The sequence below is a fragment of the Eumetopias jubatus genome, unplaced genomic scaffold (assembly GCF_037043125.1).
Source record: "Eumetopias jubatus isolate StellerSeaLion01/CBP00866 unplaced genomic scaffold, mEumJub1_p1.0 scaffold_7, whole genome shotgun sequence".
NCBI classification, from domain to species: domain Eukaryota; kingdom Metazoa; phylum Chordata; class Mammalia; order Carnivora; family Otariidae; genus Eumetopias; species Eumetopias jubatus.
The window spans coordinates 120236872-120252031 of record NW_028274813.1 but is presented as its reverse complement, the minus strand read 5'-3'; the positions used below and the strand labels follow the sequence as shown (position 1 = coordinate 120252031).

Here is a 15160-nt window from a genome sequence, read left to right as displayed (position 1 = left end):
CGTGCCACAGTCCTACTGCCGCAGTACTTGTGCCACAATACCCATGCCACGGTCCTCCCGCCGCAGTACTCGTGCCGCAGTCCTCCCGCCACAGTCCTCCCGCCGCAGTACTCGTGCCGTAGTCCTCCCGCCGCAGTACTCGTGCCGCAGTCCTACTGCCGCAGTACTTGTGCCACAATACCCATGCCACGGTCCTCCCGCCGCAGTACTCGTGCCACAGTCCTACTGCCGCAGTACTTGTGCCACAATACTCATGCCACGGTCCTCCCGCCGCAGTACTCATGACACGGTCCTCCCGCCGCAGTCCTCCCCCCGTAGTCCTCCGGCCACAGTCCTCCCACACAGTCCTTGTGCTAGAGTCCTCCCGCCACAGTACTTGTGCCACGGTCCTCCCGCCGCAGTACTCGTGCCACGGTCCTCCCACACAGTCCTCGTGCCACGGTCCTCCCGCCGCAGTACTCGTGCCACGGGCCTCCCGCCGCAGTACTCGTGCCACGGTCCTCCCGCCGCAGTCCTCCCTCCGTAGTCCTCCAGCCACGGTCCTCCCACACAGTCCTCGTGCTACAGTCCTCCCGCCACAGTACTCGTGCCACAGTCCTCCCGCCGCAGTACTCATGCCACGGTCCTCCCGCCGCAGTACTCGTGCCACGGGCCTCCCGCCACAATACTCGTGCAACGGTCCTCCCGCCGCAGCACTCGTGCCACGGTCCTCCCGCCGCAGTCCTCCCTCCGTAGTCCTCTAGCCACGGTCCTCCCACACAGTCCTCGTGCTACAGTCCTCCCGCCACAATACTCATGCCACGGTCCTCCCGCCATGGTCCTCACGCTACTGCTCATAATGGAATAGCATGAGAACAGGTGACCTGCAGTGCCATCCTTGGGGATGTTGTAGAAGCTCCTGCCAGAGGGGGAGTTTTCTCAGCTCTGTTCTTCAGCCTAAAATGATGTGGCTTATTCCTCCTTTAAATGTTTTCATAGGCATGATTAGTACAAAACTGGAAGGCAGATCTTTCGTTTCCTCAATGTTTGATACCATTTCTTACAATTTCTGAAGGTTACAATATTGGTTAGAGAATAATGCTAATTGGATAAATCTTAAGGTATATTTTAAGATAATAACAGCTCTCAAGAGGATTTTTAAAAAACTATTGAAATGTTATGTTCGTTTTTGGGTCTTTGAACTAAATTATTTTCTCTTGTCACACTCTGCTGCCAATTAAAATCCATGTTAAATAACCTTACATTTCTCAGGCCATTAACTCCTCTTTAAAAAGATGCTTTTTGGCACTTAGAATTACATTTCAAATAATGTTTTCCCATAAACCTAAAATTGATTTTAATTGATTACTGCTTATTTGTATCTTTGTTTAGTCTTTTTCATTTTTTCCTAATGGCTTTCATTATGGGTACTTTTTTATCCCAGGAGAAAAAAACTATAGTTCATAATAAAATTAGTTTTTATTATGCCCTTAATGTGGCATTAAAATATTTTAATAAATCAGTTTATTTTGGAAACTACTCTGTGTAAACCTTTTTAGAAAATACCCTTATCCAAATACCTGAAAATAATTTAGACTTACATTGAATGAGGCTAACAAAAGCAGAAATCTATTTGCTTTTCAAAAAATATATACTGCTTTAATAAGATACTTGATGAATTCTGAAGTGCTTGTTATTTGCTTTTCCTAAAAATTCTAGTTTCTAAAAGTGAGGACACCTTCCCCTTTCAACACAAAACAAAAATAATTTCCAATGCATTGTGGCCTGGTACAGTAGAGAAATGACCTCATGTTCAAGCACAATATTGTCTGTCCCACGTCAGAGAGAAAACCTGGAGCCCACGTAGGGAGGAATCCTCTATTCCACTTGAATGGACAGTTAGCTGGGAAGTCCGCTGGACCAAGTGTGGGAGAGGATAGTGGACAGGTCCATCAGGACCCAGTTCGTGCCTGACTAGGAATGAAAATGAAAGGAAAAATGAAGGGAATGATATATTTAAAAAAATATATCATTAGGAGAAGGAAGGGAAAAATGAAGGAGGGAAATCGGAGGGGGAGATGAACCATGAGAGACTATGGATTCTGAGAAACAAACTGAGGGTTTTAGAGGGGACGGGGGTGGGGAGATTGGTTAGCCTGGTGTTGGGTATTAAGGAGGGTGGCACGTACTGTATGGAGCATTGGGTGTTACATGAAAACAATGAATCGTGGATCACTACATCAAAAACTAATGATGTATGGTGACTAACGTAATACAAATTTTAAAAATTAAAAAATATATCAATGTACCTTTACCAGATTAACAGGAAAAGGAGAGAAATCATCTCAGTGGACAAAGGAAAAGCATTTAATAAAATTCAGTATTCATGCATGATCAAAACTCTTAGCAAACTAGGACTAGAAGGGAATTTCCTTAAACAGATAAAGAGTATCTTCAGAATAACTATAGCAAACATGTACTCACTGGGTGAAATTTTTGAAAGCTTTCTTTTGTGATCAGAAGTAAGACAAGGGTGCCTACCCCCTGTTACAGGTTCTGTGGAACATTGTACTATTGGTCTTGGGCAGCATTATAAAGAATAAAAAATAATAAAATTAGTTTTTTTTCGAAAAGGAAAAATTAATACCATCACCTTTTGCACATGATATGATTGTGGACTAATAATCCAGAAAAATCTATGGAAACTGTTTAGTAAGTAAATTCAGCAGAGTTGCTCTATTCAAGATTAATATGCAAGCAAAATGGATTTCATTTCTGCATACCATTAATAAACATAAAATGAAAATTATTTTAAGGTGACCATTTACAGTAACAAAAATATCAAATATCCAGGAATAAAATGTATTCATTTATAGGCCCTCTGTGCAAAAACTATAAAACACAAAAGAAGGTTGTGTTGTGTATTGCTTTAAAAAATTTAGTATTAAAATGATGTCACCTTTTCCCAAAGTGATTATACATTCAGAGCAGTCCCAGTCAAAATCCTGTTAACTATATGTTTGCAGAGCTCGGCAAATTTGTGTGGAAATGCAAAGGGCCAGTAATGACTAAAACCCGTTAAGAAAGTAGAACAAGGTAGAAGTTCTTACTGCACTGGAAATCAAAACCTATTTTAAAGCTACAGAAGTTGGCTATGTGCTGTTGACGTAAGGATAGACGGATGAGTGGACTCGTGCAGAGAGCACAGAAGTAAGGGGAGCGGGGCGCCTGGGTGGCTCAGTCGGTTAGGCATCTGCCTTCAGCTCACGTCATGATCCCAGGGTCCTGGGATCGAGTCCTGCATCGGGCTCCCTGCTCCACACAGAGCCTGCCTCTGCCTCTCTCTCTCTGTCATGAATAAATAAATAAAATCTTTAAAAAAAAAAAGTAAAGGGGGCCAGTGGAACAGTGGGCAGGACTGGCCTCTCTGCAGATGGTTCTGGCAGCTCGGACCTCTGTCTTGAAAGCCTCTACCTCATCCTGAACTCAGCGATTTATTCCAGGTGCATTGTAAAGTGTGGAGGGCAAAAATCAGAAAGTACCTAGAAGATAATAGAGGAGAATATCTTTGAGACCTCGGGATAGGGCAAAGCTTCTTAAATAAGGTGTTCAAAGCATGAATGACAGAGTCAAGTTTAATCATTGGAAGACACTGTGAAGAGTAAGAAGGCAAGCATTGGGGTCAGAGAGCACATTTGTAAAATGTATAATAAACAAAGGACTTAAAGCTCCAATATATAAAGAATTCCTACAAGTAATGAAAGCCAACAATCCTAGAAAATGGAACGAAGATTTGGACAGGTGCTTTACATAACAGAAGCCTGAGACTAATAAATATATGAAAAGATATTCAACTTTTAATTAATGAAAGGAAATTAAAACCAAAGTGAGATACCTCTATGTATCCACCAGAGTGGTTCAAATTTAAAAGTGACAGTATCAGATGGTGGCAGAGATAGGCAGTAGGAATTCACCTACATAACTAGTGAGAATGGGAATTGGTGCAACTGCTTTGGAATACAATTCCATGCTACCTACTCAGGTAGGGGGTAAGTACTTCCTGTACTTTCTGTGGCTTGGCAAATCTACTCCCGTTTCTAAAGATACTTCACACAAAGTTTAACAAGTGTGTGCCATGAATATTCATCGCAACAGGCGTTTTAATAGACCCAAACTGGAAACAACTCAAACAGTATAGTGGATAAATAAATAAATTATGATATAGTCTTAGCATGCAATTCTGTAGCGTAACCTCAGTGAACAAGCTAGCCATTCAAACATGGAGAAATCTCACAACATAATACTGAGCCAAAGAACCCAACTGAAGAAACAAGGTTGGTTGGGGTTGATATACACAGTACAAAAGCAGACCTGACTGAGCTGTAGCGTGCAGGGGGTACAGGTTTAGGGGATAAGAATTTTAAAGAAAGGACTACAGTCAAAGTCAGGGTGGGCTTGGGGGAAGGCCTGATGGGTCCTCCTGAGGGCTCGTAGTGTTGACTGGAGGCTGCTTTCGTGGGTGTTCACTGTGCGGTCAGTCATGGGTCAATTGATTTTTGTTTTGTCATCTATCCTATAAAATTTTACAGTTATACCTACATGAAGAGTATTCTAGAAATTCTAGAGGTTTTTTTAGCTCTCGTGGAAGAGAACCTGCCTTCTAACCTGTAAGCTTCCTTTCCAACTGTCACACACCTTCAGGACTACGTTACGTTCAGGACTACGTTACATGCAGGAGCGGGAGGTAGGAGACAGCCTGTCGTGTCCCGGCCAGAGAGACTGCCAAGGTTCTTCATGTCCAGGTCTCACGGGTGGAAGGGCTGGTCAGAGACAGCAGGATCTCCCGGTGCTGGTGCTCAGGGATGGCAGGAAGCCACGGGAGGTTGCTGGGGGAGTCTGAGCCTCCTGCATTCTCTGGAAGTAATGGCAGGCTCTGCATTCCCGGGATTTGAATAGCCTTCGGTCCCGAGGTGCTTTGCAGGTGTGACAGTCATGTGAACATTCCCACTTCCATGGCGTGGAGTGGTTTTCATTCTTCTTGTAAGTGGTTATTGTAGGGAACTTCTTGGGACCCTCAGAAAGTTGAAGGGCTGGTAAGACGCACAGCCCTTTTTACCTGACAATTCGAGGAAAGGGGGCCGATGTCGTAGATGTATTCACTCATCATTTCAGTAGCTCGGCAGGTGATTTTCTTGAGTTTCTAAGAATATGAGCATATTTTCTCAAAATAACGATAATTTAAAAATATTTTCCTACTTCTGAGATTTCTAAATGCTTTCCTTTTTTAAAAAATCAGGAAAGGGTATTAAATTTTATTGAATGCTAAGCAGTTTTACAGATAGTTACATAGATGGATTACTTTATTTGACATTTTTAATGTGCTATATTATTTTAACAGATCTCTTAATACAAATAAATTTTTATACCCTGCAATAAAAGCTACTTAGTGTTGCGGTGAAGTATTCCTTTGATGTGCTGTTTAATTTTTCAGTATAGCATAACCGGAAGAAGAATGGATTCTGAGGTCAGACCTAAATTTGAGTCCTGGCTTCTCCGCTGACGAACTCTGTGACTTTGGGGGTGTGACTTAATCTTTCTTACCTGGTTTTCTCCTCTAGAAAATGAGGATAATACTAAAAATGTAATGCGTGTAGAACACTTAGCACAGTGTCTCATATGTAATAAGTGACTAGTAAAAAGAAAAAATACACATATATCCTTTTTTTCTCATTGTAATTGTAGATTTTATATCTGAATTCTTAAGTAAGATTGAACTGCAGGTTTATCTGTGTATGCTGTCTTTGTCAAGTTCAGGTATTAAGTAAAGTATATTTTATTACTATTTTTGTAATACATAAAAATGTGTAGGGCATGTCCCCGTGTACATAGTGGGCACCAAATGCATGTCGCTGATGACTTTAGTGATCACTTTTGTGATTAGTCACAATACCCTGAATAAAGTAGTGCTTTTTTTATTAAGTTTTTTTTTAATTCCAGCATTGTTAGTTCAGCAGTTCTATACATTACCCAGTGCTCATCATGGTAAGTGTATTCTTAATCCCCATCACCTATTTCACAAAGCATATATTTGTTTTATATTTATTTTAAATTTTTTTTAGAGAGGGAGGGAGAGAGAGAATCCCAAGCAGGCTCCACTATTAATGCGAAGCCCAACACAGGGCTCGATCTCACGACCCTAAGATCCAGACCTGAGTTGAAATCAAGAGCCAGCTGCTTAACTGACTGAGCCACTCAGGCACCCCTCACAGAGTATATTTTAAATTAATACAATGTCAAGAAAACATCCATCTTGTATATTCTGTAACAATAATAGCAGTGAACTGAAACAGCATTCAGATATGCTAATCCTTGAAAGTGAACACACTTACTGGCAAAACCAAAACCTTTCTTGGAAATAATGTTTATTCATGTTATTTTCTTCCACACATTATGGTCTGTTCAGGTGCCATATTCTAATATCAATTAGGTTCAATTTTACCAGTTTTGGTAACATGCTATTTTTTAGAAAACCATGTAGTTACTGAGTTTTCAAATTTAATCAAAAAGAATAAAATCAAATAAACTAAATACCTGTCCAGATCCACAGAATGTTCTACAGAAACCAGAAACAAATCTAGAATCAAATGTAAGCATTTCAGAAACTTTTAGTATTTGGTGCCCTTACTGAGTAACATTTCTCAGAGAAGAGCATTGTTCCACTGTCCCAAAATCTCATATAAAGTGTACATGTGAACACACATACTTGTATGTCCACATTCAGACATGTGTCCATCCCCATTGCTAATGGCAGACATGGAGCAGACCAGAGCCTTGGTATTACCTGGGAGTGAACTAGACAGAAAATAAGAGAAAGATTGCATGGTTTCCTGGTCCTCACAATCAGTCCACACCAATTTCCTCAGATCTGCCCTCTGTGAACTCATAATTCATTAGGAAGAAAATGCAGCATGAAACTAAACCTGAGGGGTACCTGGTGGCTCAGTCGGTTAAGTGTCCAACTCTTGGTATCGGCTCAGGTCATGACCTCTGTGTCATTGGATCAAGCCCCGCATTGTGCTCAGTGTGGAGTCTGTCCCTCTTCCTGTGCTCCTCCCCCTACTCTCTCTCTCTCTCTCTCTCTATCAAATAAATAAAAAGTAAAATCTTTAAAATTTTTTTTCTAAAGAAAAAAAAGAAATTAAACCTGATAACATGTGGAAAAGGGGCTTTCCAAACATGGTACTGGACGGTCCGAGGTTCAAAACCCGTGTACAATTACAGTAGCCAGGGGCCACATGTGGCTATTTCACATTAAAGTTAAGTAAAATTAAAACTTCAGTTCCTGAGCCACACCAGCCACATATCACATGCTCAGTCGCTATGTGTGCCTATTGAAATTTAATTAAATAATTAAAGCCTCCCCATTATACTAGCCACATTTCAGGTGCCCAGCAATCACAGTGCATACAGAACATCTCCATCATAGCAGGAAGTTCTTTTGGAAAGTGTAGCTCAGACACACTCCTGCATCATCCTTGCCTCGCTGTGAGCCTCATTATTGAAGCCAAATACATTGTCAGCACTTGACTAGATGTCCTGAAGTTCTTGATTCTTTGTTATAATCATGGAGCTTGTCTTCTCTAGGTTCTTAAATTGGCAAATAGTATTTTAAAGAATTCATATGTCAGATCTTATTAAAATACTTATTTTCCACTCAAAACATTTTTATCTAAATAGTTGGTTTATTTTGTTTTTTTGAGCGTGAACAAAGCAGTGAAATTCCTATATATGCAAAGAACTCCCTGAAGGTATGTTCCTATTAGAGGTGGTCCTTTCAAACCAAAATGAAAGTGGTCTTTGAATTCTGATATAACGTACAGTACCGATCTTTCCTAGAAAAATCACTTTTATGTTTCTGTGTTTTTGCAGAATCTCTGTTGTGTGACATTTCTATATGGGAGTTTTGATGTCATTTATTATAACCTTGTTATTTCTCTTGCATTTGTCTGTAGGTTTGCAAAGATTCAAATCAGTGTTTCTGAACCCATTATTCCATTCAGAGAAACAATCACAAAACCCCCAAAAGTCGACATGGTCAATGAAGAAATAGGCAAACAACAAAAAGTTGCAGTTATCCACCAAACAAAAGAAGATCAGAGCAAAATCCCTGAAGGAATCCAAGTTGACTCTGATGGGCTCATCACCATAACAACCCCCAATAAGCTTGCCACACTCAGTGTTCGAGCCTTGCCCCTTCCGGAAGAAGTCACACAGATTCTGGAAGAAAACAGTGATTTGATTCGTTCTATGGAGCAGTTGACATCCTCTTTGAATGAGGACAGACATACTCAGATGATCCACCAGAAGACCCAAGAGAAAATTTACGAATTCAAAGGAAAACTAGAGCAATACCTAACAGGGAGAAAATGGAGGAACACTGTTGACCAAATCTGGTCATTTGGCCCAAGAAAATGCGGGCCCAACATATTAGTTAATAAAAGCGAAGACTTTCAGGACTCAGTATGGACAGGCCCAGCCATCAAAGCTTCAAAAGAGGCCAGTAGATACCGAGATTTGGGCAACAGCATCGTGAGTGGTTTCCAGCTAGCAACCCTCTCTGGCCCCATGTGTGAGGAACCTCTCATGGGTGTCTGTTTTGTTCTGGAAAAATGGGACCTAAGTAAATTTGAGGAACAAGGGGCAAGTGATAAACACAGTGAAGAGCAAAGGGATGTGGTGCAGGACGAACAAGGGGAAGAGGAAGCCTGTTCCGGTGGAGGCGAAAACCCGGGGTTCCAAGACGGCAGCTCTGAGCCCTTGGAGAAAAAGACTTCCCAGAAAGGGGAGGCTTCGCTCACTGACTGCTACGGACCCTTCTCAGGACAGCTCATCGCCACCATGAAGGAGGCGTGTCGCTACGCCCTGCAGGTGAAACCTCAGCGTCTGATGGCAGCCATGTACACGTGTGACATCATGACCACCAGTGATGTTCTTGGTAAGAAGGGCGAGGACAGTGAGAAACGCCAGGGGTGACAGTGAGGTCTCGGAGTCAGAAAACTCAAGCGCACTTAATATTTTTTTACAGAAGCTACATCATCAGCTAGTTTACTAAAGAACTAAGATCTTTGAAAGCCAGGCGCCTTAAATATTAAAATCATGACGGGGGGGTGGTGGTGGGACGCAACTTGATTACCAAAGGTCTTTTCGTTTGCAGCAAATAGACTCTTTTCTGTAATGAGAGATCTGGCAAGTGAGGTGTAAACCACCTATACATGTTCCCACCCAAACCTGCGTGGCATTCTCTTTCTCAAGTGAGTAACCGTATCGGTCTAGGTAACCAGAGCCTTTCTGGAAATGATCAGAGGACGGTGACATTCTTGCACACCTAACACAAAAGGGCTTCGGTAAATTCTGGGTCCCTGCAGAAGAAGATTATTGGGGGCTTTATTCATCACTCACCATTACAGCAAATACTACTCTTGATTTCTGTCTCCAGAGAGAAGGAGATCCTCTGGGATCCCTGGAGACTCGTAGCCCTGGCGTTTAGTAGCTGTTTTGACTTTTGACAGGTAGTCCCTCTCACTGAGACTTCTTTTCTTCACCTGTAAGAAGGAAGTCGTAAGGTTCTTTTGCCAATTTATGCCTAAAAGCAGATATCTAAATTGTTGGGGTTTTTTTCCCAAAAGAAATTCAGGCCTGCCTCCAGAGCAGGGCTCCTAGGGTAGGGACGGAGCGTCCGTGGCAGCGTTTCGGAAATAGCTGGGCTAAACAGCCACGCGGACGTGGTGATGCGGGACCGCCCAGAGCCTTGCGTGCTTGAACATCTGCGGGGGTGACCTGTAGTGTACAGTGTGTCTCAGCCTTATTTGGATGCAGCATATCATTCGCAGCTCATGGAATCCATAGATTAGTTTGAGGAAACCAATCAGGACCATTCCTGTATGTTCTCCACTTTCCCCAAAAACTTTCATAATTCACGAAGGCAGAGGTGGAGTTAGAATCAGGGAACCATGAAGAAGAGCCTGACAGATGCCACCTCAACCCGAATACCTCTGGTGATGGGCAGCTCACAACCTGTTCACGATGAGGCATCGTGTTGCCTCTCTTGGGCAAATGTCTTGTGTCCTGCTGGTTTCTGGCCACGTGTGCCACCATCCGTCCCTCCTACAAGCTGTGGCACATCACATGCCTGAGGAGCACGTTTGTTCTCTAGTGTATGTCCAGCAGAAAACTCTCCAGAGCCGTCGGCTGTGTTTTCATGATGGGATCTTTTGTGCCCTCCCGCTGTTCTGTTGCTGTTCTTTAGGGCGTACTTTACTTGCTCAGCACCCCACTTCAAGCAGCAACTGCATCCTGTCATTGACTCACAGGGAGTCAGGATCAACATCATTTCTTTTTTTAAAATAAGTTATGTTTTCCCACTTCATCCCCAGAAAGCAGAATCCAAATTTTGGTGATTGACTAGACCATAGAAATTACGTAGTCCCATGAACTCCTAAATTTATACACAAGTAAACTGGATCTATACAGTTCCTTGTTTCCCTTAGGTTTTATACAGAAACACAATAGTACAGGAAGGTTTTTTTTTTTTTTTTAATGCCAAGAAAAAGAAGTCTCAGTACCACAATCTTAACACACTGATTCTTTTCTCATTTTTTTATGTGTCTTTTCTTGTCTGGTGAGAACTGAAACTCTGTAAGCAGTGAATTGAATGTTTTGATGAAATTAAGCTCCTTCATATCTGTAGATTTCCCCTGATGATCAAGGTACCAACCATATAGAAGAAGAACTAAGTGTAGGTTGATAAGATGTTGTGTTAGAAAGTCCACGCATTTCCAAAGGCCTAAATCATACTTGTATAAATATGTACAAATCTTTAATATTTTCTTAAAACTCTGCAGGAAATTAGCATATGGCTTCAGAGTCTGTAGTTTCTAGAATCCAGGGTTTTGATCCCCCCAGAAGTTCATTTGTTGGCAGAGATTATCCATAATTTCTCAAAAGGACAAGTTTCTTAAGGACCGTGAGATACGACTCCAGCCCCAGAGACGGACCCTGTGTAGGAGGCCAGCTACCTGCTCCTCAGCTTCTTGGCTCTCTCGAACTCGAGTGTTCTCTCTCCTGTGTTCATTCCCCCGCCACAGGCTGTCCCCGTTTCTCCTCACTGAGGACAGTGCAGGACACACATACTAAGAAGCCCTGCCTTCCAGCTCTTCTGTATTGACACTGCACACGTTTCTCCATATTGTGGGCATGTCTCATCCTTGCTTGGAAGCTAATGGAGAAGACCCTTTCTGGTGTCGTTAGTTGGCCCTTTTTTTTTGGCAGGCTCAGCTTAACACCCCGGACGCCCTCCTGATGCACCTTTTCTTCTTCCGTCCACTGTGCGTGTCCTATTAGAACAGAATGAGGACGCAGCAGTATACCCTTCTTGACCGAACAGGTTTATTTTGGAGCTACTGTTGTATTTTGGGGATGGGGAGGATCTCTCCTCCTTTTTCTCTCATTGGGACCATTTGTGGTGGTTATTTCAGACTCTTGTTACTCCTGAAAGGAGTTTTATCTTAGAGTTTGTTTTCCTAAAACTTGTTCTGTTTTTTCTCCTTTATGTGGTTGAAATGATCCTTCCGAAAGTCTGGGGTCCCCCTACATCTGTGCCTGTCCTTCCCTCTCCTGCCTTCCTGGGAGAGTAATGGGAACCCATCTCTTCCCCAAATTGCCGGCTCTCCTACATTATCGTTGGGAGTGGCATTTGTCCTTTGCTTTCTGAGAAGACAAATGTCCCACGTACCACATGAAGCCAGGATCAGCTGTTGGCATTTATCAGCCCGACACTGCAGGCAGACTGTTGAGTCATCCCTGTTGAGTCAGTGCTCCGTGCCCGCTTTCCCATTTCCTTTAGGAAATCACCACCAGGACCCTGCACGTGACCAGGCAGCCCTCGGACGGTCCCTCGAAATATCACTGTGACCCTGTCCTTTGGCTCTCTCCACCTGGCCGTCCCACTCCGTTCTGGCATTTGTAGGAAGAGCTACGGATCTCGATCGTCGGGGTTATTTGTCCTCCTCTCTTAGGAGCAAAGTCAGTCTTTGCCTGGCCTGCTCCCGGTGCCCAGTGCGCGGTGCTGGGCCTCTGACCCCACCACGTGGTACCTGTGTGTGTGGGTTGGTGAGTGCACGGCCTCTGTACTGTGGCCACTGGCCGTCCTTCTTAATCATTTCTGCAGCCTACTGGCCGCACACCCTCCACCTTACAAAGAAACTGTGTTTCAATATGGTCTGGAATTGTTCCTCCTGAATTAGAATGAAGTCCTCATCAGTGTGAAGCTGCTTAGAGGTGAGAGTCTCCTCTTAGGTCCGTTTTCTCAGTGCTTTGAGAGGTTCTTCGGTAATGATGGCCACGTTCGAGTACCCAAGGTCAGTACGGCCAGCTGCTGACTTTCTGTATTTTCCCTCTTCTTTCTGGATCACCGCCTTCATCTGGAACAAGAAACGAGGAGACCTCTCTGTTCCCAAGGCCTTTTGCTTCCCTGCCTAGATATTCAGGGATCTTCCAGGCTTTGCTGGCAGGTGCTCTAAATTCTCCAGGAATGGGCACAAGTAAAAAGACAAGTTCAAGTCTTTTTTATTTAGCAAAATGAGTGTCCTTAGTCTCTTTTAAAAATTTAATTCTTTCTACACAGACCATTAAAACAAGAAATCCTTCTGTAAATGGATAGAATTACTTATGATCCGTTTAGGACATTTTGCGGAAAAATAGTCATCTCAGAATCACTGTACCTGGGGAAGTGATCCCAAGAAAAGGCCTTCTTCACCTATAAACTCTGCTTTCTTAAAGGTGTGGTTCTGTTCTCATTTTTTACCCATGAAAGTTGCCTTTAGCTTTTTTTTTTTTTTAGATTTTTTTTTAAATTTTATTTATTTACTTGAGAGAGAGCATGAGCCGGAGGGGCACAGGGAGAGGAAGAGAGAGAATCTCAAGCGGACTCCATGCTCAGTGCAGAGCCCGACGTGGGACTCGATCTCACGACCCTGAGATCCTGACCTGAGCCAAAATCAAGAGTCGGACGCTCAACCGACTCAACCACCCAGGCGCCTTTGCCTATAACTTTGAACTTTGGACAGTGAAATTCGTTTGTGTTTTTCAGCTGTCTGTCTTTATATTCCCTCTTCTAACCTGGCAGCTTCTTTCATTCTTGGCTTCTCATGGTTTTTATCTTTGGCAACAACTTCACGTATGAAAAAGAACTTTTTCTGCTAGCTCTAGAGTTTTAAATCACGCGTCGGCTACTGCAGTCCTCCCTATGTTTTTACCCATAGAGACAAATGCTCACTCGCGTTGTGAGAACATACGTGCCTTAACATATCAGAAACATTCTCAGTAATTCACTGTTTACTTCTAAAAACCTCTTCTCTTCCAAACGCTGGGTTCTTTTTACGTTTTCTCAGCATCTCATAATTCATTTCAACAAAAATGTATGGACGTGTATAGATGCCTACACTGTGTTAAGCATAATTCCTGCTTTGAGAGATGAGTTAGGTGACAAAGCCTAATTATGTGGAACAGAAAGCGCAACACGGTTGAATCCAGTGAACAAATATGGTCTTCCAGTGAAATTTTTTGAGAAATTGGGATTAGCAAAATTCGAAACAGGGTAGCCTTTTTGAAAGGGATAGTTCTTTGAAACGGGCTGTGATGGATGGAATAATTTGGCATTAGAGCAGCTAAATGTGGAATTGGCTCTCTCTGTAGCCCAGCACTGAAGACCACGACGGGGCTTAGAGGACTCGTCCCCACTTGGTTTTATAGGAGCTTCTGCTCAGCGTCACCTCTAACCCTGGACGGTGGGTTGGGTGAAGCCAACCGTGCGACCTTGCATTTACTCACAGGAGCCTGTGTCTTGTTGGATGTGGGTCCTTACCTAGTGGTCTTGACTCTGTCCCAGAGTGTTAATTAGCCTTCCAGCCTCCTGTCAACTTTGGATGTGATCATCATGCCTTCTGAACCCGTGGGTTGCTGGTGACCATCATAAGGACACAGAGCTGCAGTCAGGGTGCTAACCCATCTTGCTGCGGGTGGGGGACAACTTGTTGACATGCACTTCCTGCAGACTCGGGGCTGAGTTCCTCTGTAGAAGAGCCCACATTCCCCGCCGTGTCCACAACACACTGGAGCTCACATTTGGTGGAGGCCCATCTGCATCCTGTCAACCACATCTGCTTGATTTAGCAGTCGGCTCACTCTGCAACAAAAGGGAAAGGGGTTAGTGTGACCTGATTTATAAGAATCAGAAGTGCCCACCGATTTCCCGGCGTGTGTGTTTTCACTGAAGTTACACCACAAGGGTTACCAGCAATAACAGAAACCACAAGATAAAAGAAAAATCTTCCTCCTTGGAAATCAGTGTGTTGTTTTCCACTTTGTTTTACAATCTTTGTCTATAATAGTACACTTTGCATAGCTGTAACCGTATGGTAGAAGGAGTGTGATGTTTTGCTTTTTACATTTATTTATTTTATAAGCTGCTTCCATTTGGCTACTTAGTATTCATGGATTTCATTTTAACCTCTGCATAACATCCCATCAACTTGTTATGCTATAATTTATTTCCCATCATCCCCAAATTGGAAGTTCGCATTGTTTCCTGTTTGTTTACTGTAAGAGAAAACATTGCTCTGAACAGCTGCTTCCTATCCTAAATTCTGAAAAAAAAAAAATCATACCTTTAATTGCCAAACGTCCAGCTTGAACGATTGTGGAGCGTACAGACCAGTCTTCCTGCCCTGTTACAGAAGGAGAAAATACACACAGGAGAGTATATAATGCCATCCAAGAGCAAATTAGGTTCAGATGGTGAAGAGATGGTTTTGATCTCGGGATCCCATGGAAGACTCAGTGGAGCAGGTGATTCTGAACGGGCTTTAACTCATGAAAAGGATGCGACTGTGCAGTGAGAGGAGGCGCGCTGTGGGTTGGAGGACCGCGCGCGCACGCGCGGAGTGGGAGGACCTCAGATGTGTGCCGCCGCGGTGAGCGCTCCTGCTTGGCTGGACGCTCAGTCTGTGTGCTGTCGGGTCTGGCAGTCCTGGAGCTGGACGTCCTGGGTCACTGCCGCAGCCCCAGAGGGCCTTGAATTTGGGCTGGGGTGTTTATGGTGAAGTCATTCAAAGACCAGCCCTGA

At 43.4% G+C, this 15160-nt stretch overlaps 1 protein-coding gene across 2 annotated transcripts in view; it reads left to right on the top strand.

Moving 5' to 3' along the window:
- Nucleotides 1-15160, top strand: part of EFL1 (elongation factor like GTPase 1) — a 119382-nt gene that overhangs the window by 92720 nt on the left and 11502 nt on the right. For both annotated transcript variants that reach the window (XM_028089403.2, XM_028089404.2), the window contains exon 18: nt 7992-8974. In XM_028089403.2, the coding sequence (XP_027945204.1) occupies nt 7992-8974 (983 nt within the window). The remainder of the gene's footprint in view (nt 1-7991; nt 8975-15160) is intronic.